Source organism: Sarcophilus harrisii, chromosome 1 (assembly GCF_902635505.1).
Source record: "Sarcophilus harrisii chromosome 1, mSarHar1.11, whole genome shotgun sequence".
Lineage (NCBI taxonomy): Eukaryota > Metazoa > Chordata > Mammalia > Dasyuromorphia > Dasyuridae > Sarcophilus > Sarcophilus harrisii.
The window spans coordinates 102,134,268-102,145,812 of record NC_045426.1 but is presented as its reverse complement, the minus strand read 5'-3'; the positions used below and the strand labels follow the sequence as shown (position 1 = coordinate 102,145,812).

At 36.1% G+C, this 11,545-nt stretch overlaps 1 protein-coding gene across 2 annotated transcripts in view; it reads left to right on the top strand.

The window, feature by feature from the left end:
- Window positions 1-11,545, top strand: part of ADAMTSL1 (ADAMTS like 1) — a 1,023,200-nt gene that overhangs the window by 872,743 nt on the left and 138,912 nt on the right. For both annotated transcript variants that reach the window (XM_031961469.1, XM_023497962.2), the window contains one exon: window positions 5,564-5,693. In XM_031961469.1, the coding sequence (XP_031817329.1) occupies window positions 5,564-5,693 (130 nt within the window). The remainder of the gene's footprint in view (window positions 1-5,563; window positions 5,694-11,545) is intronic.

Below are 11,545 nucleotides of genomic sequence, written 5' to 3'. Positions count from 1 at the left end.
TACAGCAGGTCTTTTACTAGGAGTTTAATAGTCTGACCTTGGGACTCTTGTTTGTTTCCAAGTCTTCCAATTTCAAATCCTGGAATTCAAAAAGGTTTTAATGGTGAGTCCTGGTACTTAAAAGTTTAAATTCTTCCAGCTGATTTTTGTAAGACAGCTTGTTGGAAAACCACTCATGTATTACTTGCTCATACGTTTTCAGGGCACCACTTCATACAAAACTAGAAGTGAGTGCTTTAAAAGACTCTGTTATCACAAAGAGCAAAGAAAACTGAAAGATTTAATGGAAAGACTATCATAGCCTTTGGTCCCTTTCCCATGCCAAAGTGATGAACAAAGGATGAGCCAGTTGAGTTTCCATCCCTAATTTCTATGATAGGATTGATTAATGACTGTTCCTAGCCTAAGAAAAATATACTTGATAAAAAAATTGATATTTATATATGAACTAAACCTAAGCAGTCACGAGTTTCAGCTACAGTAAGCTGAGCCTCCAATTTTATGAGCAGATGGAAAAAATACATTCAGTAATGGAATATATAAATAACTACATGCCTTTATCTTCAAAAATCCAACCATTCCACTGACCAACCAGGAGCATAAGATCCAAAGTATATTATGTATATGGAATGTATTTAATTTGAAACATTTACGTGTATTGATTTAGAAGTAAGATCTGAATGTTTGATGTACCACTTGATCTATGCGTGTAGGAGCTGAGTCTGTATATAACATAAATTATACATTTAAAAAGCCAAGGGAGGAGAGTTACTGAAATTTCTTAGGTCTCAAACTGTCAACAACTGAACACATTTACCTATAGTTGTATTGCCATACCAAGGTAATATTTACTTCTAAAATTCTAGAGTTGAAAATTCCAAAGTGGTGAAAATATGCATGGAAATATGGTTCATATGATGTCCATATGAACTTTTAAAAAGCCCTTTCATTATATAGAATGTATATTTTGAACTCATTGCTTGACAACAACATTTTATTGTCTCATCGAGTTTGGTCTTCCACCAAAATGTTACCCAGGAGACTTTACAAATATATGTGTTTATATACACACATACATACATATATTTGTATACACATATATATTATATATACATATGTATATTAATCATTTTACCCAAAGTCAACCAAAAATGTGCAGGATTAGTGAATAGAGTCTAAATAAATTTTTTGCTTGCAATACAGGTCAAGATAATTTTATTGCTTTTGTAATCTCAAGAGATGAAACTGGATAGATGCAAAAGTAACCTTTCACCTTGCAGAGGTAGCAACCAGAAGGAACTAGTTAGTAATTTAGCCTTTCGTTAGTGGCCATATTTCCCAGAGCTGTCATCAAATATCATGTAACAATTATACTATTCTGGTAGATATAACCACTGAAAATCCCATTTGTTGGAAGATTGAAAGCAACCCTAACCTCTTAGATTTGTGGCCTAGCTCCCACCATTATCTCCTAATTTTATGTCAGTTTCTCATATATGAACCAACAGTTGTCCTCAATACCAACTTTGAAACCGATCAGCTTCGTAATGCTTAAATATTAAACAAATAGATCAATATCAAAACCCAGGTGATAAAGAACTTGAGATCAAGTATCTTTCAGGAAAAAAAAAAAAGGCAAACACTTTTTCCCAGGACATTTTTGGTTACATGTTCTTCCCCTGGTGATTTGACCATGAAAGTTTTGCCTCATTTGGGTGATAATGATCGTGATTAGAAATATATATAATAGGCTTACTACTTTAAGACACAGAGGTAGAGATTTGTGTAAATTCAGAGAAGCAAGGCACTGTGATTTCCTTCAAGAAGCTTATAGTATAGTAGAAGAAATGACATATGCATACAAATATGTATAATACCAAAGAGACTATGGTAAGAATTTATGAGATACAAGAAAAGTGCTATGGGAATTAAAGGAGGGGGAGATCACCTGTGATAGGGAAAAATGGAATTTGGGAAGGCTTTTTTGGAAGAGATGACATAGAAGCTGGGTCTTGAAGACTGGGCTGAATTTTGACAAGGAGAAATGGCTAGGAAGAGGTACATTTAAATACAGGAAATGTGAAGAAAACAAAAGATAAGAAAATGCAAGTAGTCTGGTTTGACTCAGAAAATGTATAGTACATGAAGTAGAATAATGTGAAATAAACTTTAGGATTGCAAAGAACTTTATGGGAACTTTATTCCCCTATTGGAATGAGAGCATGGTGTGAATAAGGATTGTTTATTTTATTCCAGAGCCTAGCATAGTGTCTGCCATAACAAGAACAATTTTAAAATATTTGATTCATCAATTGACTAGCATATATAAGTTTATTTGAGTCTCACAGTCACCTGGCACAGTAGGTATTTCGAATATTATCTTAGTTTTATGTGAAGAATCTGAAGTTCAGAAAAACAAAGAAATGTGCCTAAGGTGAATCAGTAGCACAACTTACAGGTGGCAGAGCTAGGTCCTAAACCCAAGTCTTCTAAATGTAAATTCAGAGGACCATACAATTCTTCAGTATAATTTTTGTTTGTTCCAAATTTTCTTTCTCACTTTAACAGATATTGGGTTATTTTTTTTTAAATGATACTTGAGTTGCTGAAACATGAATAAGAATATGGTTGGGGTCTTTTAAAAATTTGGTTTTAAAATGAAATTAATGTCACATTCATATGTATCTGTTCTGGGATTTTTAGATGAAAATCTTAAATTGTAAGTTGTAAGCATAACCTTTTATAACCATTTTCCCTGTAAACATGTCTTTTAACAAAAGTGGAAGTTTGTTTTAGATACATAGACACATATCTCTTCATACACATAAAATTGTTTGGAACTTTCATAGCCAGATGTGTAGAAAAATAAACTAGAGTGAACTATTATGGTGCATACAACTTGTGTTTAACTAAAAACTCAGATTTTTAAGGTCCAACAAGTGATCGTCCAACCATTACTCAAAGGTCTCCAATAACATGTAAATATCTATTATATGTAATGATTAATATGAGTACTTACCAATGAAACCATTTCATATATCACATCACATGGAAATTTTTTTTTGACTTTGAGAAGATTCAAATTAAATCTTGAACCTCATTCACAAGGGATGGAAATGGAGAGAGTGCTCCCTTGGCAACAATTAAAATGTTGCTGTCAAACATTTTATTTGAGAAAATTTTGGCTTGCTTACAGAGGAAGAAGAGGATGTCTGGATCTGATAGACAATAACCAAATACTTTTAACAAGAGCCATTCTAAATGAACATTGTAGATCAGTGTTGAAATTCATCTGTGAGTCTTAAGATGAGATCAAGAATTTTTTTTAATTTGAAAAAGAGACAAAAGGCTTCTAAACTGAGTTCTAAAAAGGCTTCTACTCTAAAAGTGACTAATAGTGATGAAGTAAATGATGATGAATGGCAAGTGAATACAAAGAAAGATTTGATTGGAAAATGTGGATTAAAATGTGCACTTAAGAGGGGATAGTAAATATATTATTGAATTTAGTGACAAAAAAGTCTAAATTCAAGTCCTGCTTCCAACCTTTAATTACCTATTTGACCATGGATAAATCCTTTATTTTCTTCAACTCTATTTCCTTATCTGTTCCATGATTATAATATTTCCTTTTTTTACAGGGTTGGTTTGAGGTTGTTTTGTTTACTTTGTAAATCTTAAAACACTGTATAAATTGGTTGTTGTTATAGTATTTTTAAATGAAAATATAACTAATACTTAAGTACATAATCACATATCGATATTTTTATGCACTTGATGGATATTGGTATTTCTTCCAATGATGTAGATGTTATGTGTTATTAGAATCAGGGGTCCTCAAACTTTTTAAATAGGGGGCTATTTAGTTCACTCACACTGTTGGAGGGCCAGACTATATAGTAAAAACAAAAACTTTGTTTTGTGGCCTTTAAATAAAGAAATTTCATAGCCCTGGGTGAGGGGGATAATTGTCCTCAGCTCCACATCTGGCCCGCGGGCCGTAGTTTGAGGACCCCTGCATTGGATAATATATTGTATTGCATATTAAGTATATATGTATATACCTAAGCTCCAAGAATCTATGATTTCATTTCTTTTGAACCTCCATCAACTATCATAGACTACAATCCCTCTGAACTGTAATAAAGTCTTTGTAAATTGTTGTGACTGAAAAAAAAAAATTATCAGCTGGTGGGGTGGCTCTCTGCTGATAAGTCTATCAACACCTTATGTAGACTGGTCCTTGAATGGCAACTATGAACCTGTCACTAGAACAAAATAAAAAGTTTTTCCAGCCTAAAATGTCCTAAAAGAATATGCATACCATTGCCCTATCCTATAAATAGGACTTTATTCAAGGGTACATAATGTATATTTTTTCATTGTTTTATGGTTAGATATATATAATTAATAATACAGTAGAACATTATGACAATATAACACATATATACATTGTATATATATTATATATATATGCTTATAGATATATGGCATATAGCTATATCATATATATAAACACATTATATATATAATATACATATATATGTACATATTTGAATAAATATTTGAGTGACTGTTCTGGCTAGCTTTCTCTTTAGGACTGTACTTAAATTATCTCAGATAAATTAGTGTCTAAGTTATTCTAGAAGATCACTGGGAAAGCAGATTCCACTGTGTCTCTTGGTATTTTAAAAATGCCAATTGCTGCCATTTGATACTGTATGCAACAAGGGTGGAGTGGTTGATAAAGCTCTTACCCATTTGAGTTCTAGGCACTGAAGCACAGACTTTACAGTAGGGGGATGGGGATGCCCCTAAACACGGGCTGCAAGAAACCCTAAGACTCCTATTCTACTGGCTCAGGTTCATGAACCAAAAAGAAAAAAAAAAAGAAGAAGAAGAAGTGTTTTTAATGGAATTAAGCATCATAACTCTTCAGTTCCCTTTCTTCATTCCAACTTTCAAGCCTGCCCCAGGTCTCTGCAGCAATGAGCCAGAATCAGAAGGAAACAGGGAAAGCTTTAAGTCTTGACTGAGTAGACAACTATAGAACACAACTCTTTGACAGTGACTTCAGTTTACAAAATGTTGGATCTTATACCGTTGATTTGGGCTTCCATTCCAAGTACAATAATCCCCCGTTGAAGAAAATGCAAAGTGTCATGGTCATAGGGCCATTTTTTTTTTTTTACACCCTGCCCTCTTTCTGCATTAAATTATCACTTTTCACCACTGGTGGTCAAACTGCGGTGGCCTTTTGTTTGCCATGGCCCCCAGCTCTACGGGGCTGTATTTGTTGGAGCTTCCATTGCGTCTGTTTTCCTTTGGCTACTACCCTTCTTGAGGGGCACACGTTCAGAGGCCACAACTCTGAGCACTTTCTTCCTTGATCATGTGACTTTTGATGAGATTGGCAGCCCTGAACTTTGAACTGCCCATTCTGACAAGCTCCAGGATCCATACCAGCCACCAGGACCTCCCACCGGTTCCCTTGTCTACACTTCATCACCCTATTTCTGAGCTTTCCCTGCACCCGTGGCCTGATGGTGTGATTTGTGTGCAGGTGTCCAAGAGGCTGTGGTGAGCTGCCTGAATAAACAGACGCGGGAGACCGCAGATGAAAGCCTGTGCGTGACCAGCCGCCGGCCACCGAAGCTCCTGAAATCCTGCAATTTGGATCCCTGCCCTTCAAGGTAAGCCACTTGTGGGCCCACATTCTGAAAAGCGAGGGGCCAGGCTGCGTGCATCCTTCCAAAAGGCACCGAAAAGCAGAACCCTTATTGTTACCCGATGTTTTGAAAACCAATTAGCATCAGTTCAAACTTCTAGTTGAATCCACTTAAATTTAATTGAAACCAGGGCTTTTGAATCCCAGCCCAGTGGGCGTTCACGTCCTCCAGAAGGCTGTCGTGGCTGGTGCGCCCGTGTGCCGCCGCTGCCGTGCATTGGAAGGAACATTCAGATTATTAACGTATCCATGATGCTTGTGGGCTGTTCTCCCAAGCTCTAACACCATTCTAACTAATTAGCCTAGACTTCGGGGCATTGGGAGTGGGGAGTTTGTGTTTTAGAAACCCGGGCTTGCCATAGGATCTGGGTGGTATAACTGATCCGCTGTGAAATCCGTAGGCTCACAGCATGCAGATTCATTATACCGTGCTCTCTCGGGGTTGTGTTATTATTCCACAGGCATAAAATCAATTAGGCCATTTCATTACTGAGTCCTGCCTGTGTTTCATTATTACACAATCTAAAGTCTTAGTTAATCAATCCAATCACTTCTAAAGTCCACATAATTTTATGGTGTCTTAAAATACTTGCTTTTCAGATACTCTTTTTTATAACATAATACTCCGATGTGTCATTTTTCTTTGCAAGTGAATAGTTCAAAGGACTCGAGCCAGGCTTTCATATCTGCTAATGGGATGAAAAAAAAAATGTCTCTGCACAAAGGAGTTGATATCCTGGATGTACAAGGAAAACTTAGCTTCTGAATGTAACTACTTCCATGTCTGTTCAGGGATGGTTATTTCCTATGGTGTAACAGAAATTGAGGAAATGGTATAAGTGCCATTCTCAGGGGTCTAACTCTCCCGAGATGAAGTACCCTTTACTTATGGAAGTAATGTCAGTCACATAATGAAGAGAATACTAGATTTCTTAGACTGAGGAAAGGAGAAGAAGCATTTCTGAGCCCCTACTATATGGCAGGTGCTGTGCTCTTTGCTACTGTTATCTCATGTTTCTCATAACAACTCTGGTATCTACATATTATTATAATCCCCTTTTACAGTTAAGGAAACTGAGGCAGACAGAGGTTAAGTGACTTACCCAGCTAGTAAGAGTCTGAGACCAGATTTGAACATTGTCTTCTGGATTTCAGGATAAGTATTCCTATTCCATTCACTGAATTATCAAAGTTGAGGAATCAAAGATTCAAGTCTTCCTAGTGACAATAGTAAGAACTACTGACATTTGTATAGTGTGCTTTAGGTTTGCCAAACACATTACACTATTTTATTTCATGTGAGCCTCCTAGAATCTACAAAATAGATACTATTGAGATATTATTGATACTATATCCTCATTTTATTCAGGAAAAAAGTCTAAGGCACAGAAAAAAATTTAATCCATGAGTTCCTGATTATACCTTTTTAGCTCATATCACAGGAATGTGATAGTCCACATCAGTTCTGGAAAGCCTATTGTTAAATTTTCAGAAAATGTGATTATTCACACCTCAGAAATCAGTAAATGCTACAAATCAGGGCTTGATTTATTTTTTTGTTGATTTTCTAGACTTAAGAAAATGGCAGGAAAAAAAATTAACTCTGCAGATTAAATTTAGATGTTCTGCATTTTCACAGTGCAGGTTATTAAACAATTACAACCACACCCCTGTCTATACTACCTTCCTTCTCTCAAGAGCTATGCCCTCTTCAAAGTAATTTAATCCTTCTGTGATTAAGTTTACTAATTTATTAAAGATAATAATCCTTCTGCTATGCTACCTGTCTTGCTGTAGCATTATTATCAGGATCAAATGAGACATTTATGAACAACTAGGTAAGCTGTGAAGTACTATATAAATTTTGTAATCCTTAAAACTGTGTTTTCACTTGGGGGGCTTGATGCAGGAGAGGGTGAAGGCAAGCACAGTCATATGCCCTCTCAGGAACAGAATTGTATCACCAACTGGTTTGGATGCCTCAAACCAGATATCCTGAACTCATCTAAAAGTCAACATGTTCAAAACTGAACTCATTATCTTCCCAGCTTCTCTATTGGTTGAGGTTCCCATCATCTTCCCAGGTATCCAGGCTAATAACCTTAGTGTCACTCTTGACTCTTCACACCACATATCAAATCCTTACAAATCTTGTCATTTCTACTTCCACATCTATCAGATACATCCCCTTCTCTCCACTCATAAAACCACAACCATTGTTCAAATTCCTATCACCTTTTGCCTATTACTTTAGGTTTCTAACTGGACTCTAGCTCAAGTCTCTCCCCATTCCAATCTGTACTCCACTCAGCTACCAAAACAATTGTTCTAAAACATGGATCTGACCATATAACCCCCACCCCAAGGTCAATGAGATCCTGCTACTCTCTATTACATATAGGATCAAACTTAAAGTCAGCTGTTTGGCATTCAGAGCTTTTCACAACCTGGCTCCTCCCTACCTTTCCAGTCTTAATTTTCCTGATTCACTCTATATATTTCAGCAATACTGTAAGGGAAGTATAGTACCTAAAAAGGATAATCTATCTCCTACTTCAGTGCTTTTTTTCAGTAGCTATTCCCCCATGCCTGAAATTCTCTGTTTCCTCAATTCCTCTTCATTCCTCTAACAATTCAAGAGTCAACTCAAAACCATCGGTTCTGAGATGCCTTTCTTGGCCCACATACCTTCCTTCCTCTCTCAAAGAGCCTCATATCTCTCTGTCTCTTTGTCTCTCTGTCTCTCTCTCTTTCCTTTCTCCCTCTTTTTCTTCCTCCTTCCCTCTCTTTCATTCTCTTATCCCCTTCTCTCCTCTTTCTCTCTTTCTCCCTTCCCTGATACTTACATAAAATGAATTAATATAAGAAAAACCATTTTGCAAGTCTTAAAACACTATGTTGATGTTAGTGATGATGATGATGTCGCCCCCATTAGTATGGAAGCTTCTTAATGGCAGGAATCATGTTTTTCCCTTTCTTTTTATCCTCAGCATTTAGCACAATACTTATTGTACAGAAAACACTTGTTGACTTGCCATCATGTCAGGCTTTTTAATTATGTCTTCTCTCTACCGGCATCTTGAACCTCTCTAATCCCAATTTCTTGGCTGACTTCTGCTCCAGAAGCCTTTCATTCCCAAGGATTGAATTTCCAGGAACTTTGTCATCTTCTGCAAAACCAGTGAAGACTGGAAAAATTCAGACCAAATGCAAACCATAGCATCAGCTGCTTGTCTCTTTCTAATTTCCAGTTCTTGTCATTCTCTGGAAAAGAGCATTATGATTTTTCAGCACCCCACGCCCACCCTGACCCTTCTCAGGTTCCAGTCTCTGGCACACAGTATGATCGCCCAGCTGTAACTGCACAGCCCAGGGCAAAGAGATGTAGGAAGCAGAATCAAGAGATCTGAGTTCATATTCCAGCTTTACCACTATTAGCTGTGTCTCCTTGAGGAAGGCACTTTCCTTTGTGGGCCTTAGCTGTTTCCTCATATGTGGAATGAGAAGAGTTGGACCAGATAATTTCTAAGGTCTCTTCCAATTTTTAAAAATCCTATAGCCAGGACCAGCATTCCTTCCAGTCTGACTACCCTTCAACCAGGGTGGAAGGGTGATGGGAGTTGACTGCATACAAAGGCAGGAAAATCGCAGCAGCTGCCACTTTATGCTGACAATTGCTATATTTTCTGCCCTGCTTATTTCTTCAGTGTTACTGTAAAAACAGACATACGGCCCATTTCTAAACACAACCTAGGGTCCTTATGACATCCAAACGCTGCGGTGTATATGGCTCACCTCCAGCAGGAAGCATCTTGGAGCAGACAGCCTCACACACCTGGAAGTATTTGGGAAAATCTTCCAAACACGTGGGTATCACTCTCCTCATCCATAAAATATTGAACAGGACACACCACATTCTCTGCTGGCCCAGATAAATGACTTTGGTTAAAGTTCATACTTAATAATTCACAGGAGCATAGATATAGACCTCTGAAGCCATCTAGTCCAAGCCCCTCATTTTAAGAACCAAATCAAACATTAAGTGCTTACTATGTGCCAGGCACTATTAAGTACCAAAAATATAAAAAGAGAAAAAAGACAGACCTTAACCTTTCAGAACTTAAAATTTTAACAGAGTAGGAAATGAGCAAACAAATATGTAAAAAGCAAGCTCTTCTCAGGATTAATAGGACAGAACTCACAAAGGGGAGACATTAGAATTAGGAGGGGTTGAGAAAGGCTTCACAAAAAAGACAGGCTTTTCATCAGGACTTAAGGAATCAAAAATAATAATAATAAATCTTTGCACAATACCTATTATACTACTACTATATATTAACTACTACTAATAATAATAAATCTGTACAATACCTACTATACTAGTATTATATACACTCTTAATAATTAATCTTTGTAGAGTACCTACTATGCTACTACTATATACTAACTAATAATAATAATAATTACAAATCTTTGTATGATACCTACTGTACTACTATTATATAATAATAACAAATCCTTTTATAGTACTATACTGCTACAGTATAATAACTACTACTACTAATAATAAATATTTGTACAGCACCTACTTTATTACTATTATATGCTACTTCTACTAGTAATAAATGTTTGTATAGTATCTACTATACTACTAATAATAATATTAAATCTTTTTATAGTACCTACTATACTACTACTATATACCTACCAATACTAATACTACTAACAATAATAAATCTTTGTACAATCCCTATTATACTGCTATTATATATTAACTACTACTACTACTAATAAATCTTTGTAAATACCTACTTTACTACTACTGTATTCTACTATTATTATTAATAAATTTTTGTACAGTACCTACTATACTACTGCTATTTACTACTATTAATAATAATAATAAATCCTTATATAGTACCTATTGTATTACTATTATATACTACTAGTGTTGGGCACTGTGCTAATACTTTACAAATAGTTTCTCATTGAATCCTCATAGTAATTATGGTGACAGTTGAAACTGAGACAAATTGAATTTAAGTGATTTATACAAGATTACATATCTAGCCAATGCTTGAGTCTGGATTTGAACTCAGGTCTTCATTACTCTAGGCCTAAGACTCTCTTGAAGAGAACTAAAGTGAAGAAAATGAGGAATTTGTCCCTCCCCCCCAAATTGAGTCTTTAAGTGTGCGAGAGACAAGATTTGAATACAAATTTCTTTGCTCCAAAGCCCTTACTCCTCCAATTGCATTTTGGAGCTTCCTTCTGAAACCTGATTAGATTATCTACATCTAATCTAGAATAGACTTTCCTATTGATTTAAGGGTAAGATTACATTGATATTCAATATATTTGCATCTTTTCTAGATAAACTTCAGTCAGTGACAGAATTTGTTCCCTTTTTGCTATTGTTTAGGCTCTGATTCCCTCAGAGGGAATGTAAGTAGAAATTGTTGTTTGGGCCATAAACCTTGAGGGTCTCTCCCCCCCACCCCCCACCCCGCCTTTTTAAACTTTTTTTTTAAACTAGGTTTTTAAAAATAGGCCATTTTTAACCTAATTTTTTTAAACCTAGCTTTAATCATTGAATGGGTGTTGCCTCAGTCAAACTGAGACTGTTAAAGACCTTAGCTTAAAAAAGCCAAGGTCTCCTACTGCATCCAAGGCCATCTCCAGTCATTCTGATCTATATCACTGGAGGAGAAAGTGAGAATGGTGACCTTGCACAGTCCATCCTCAAATCCAATTCATTGGAGCCCTGATCTCATGTTCCTCCTCAAGAACAAAGGAAAAACCACAATTTTTTTCCAC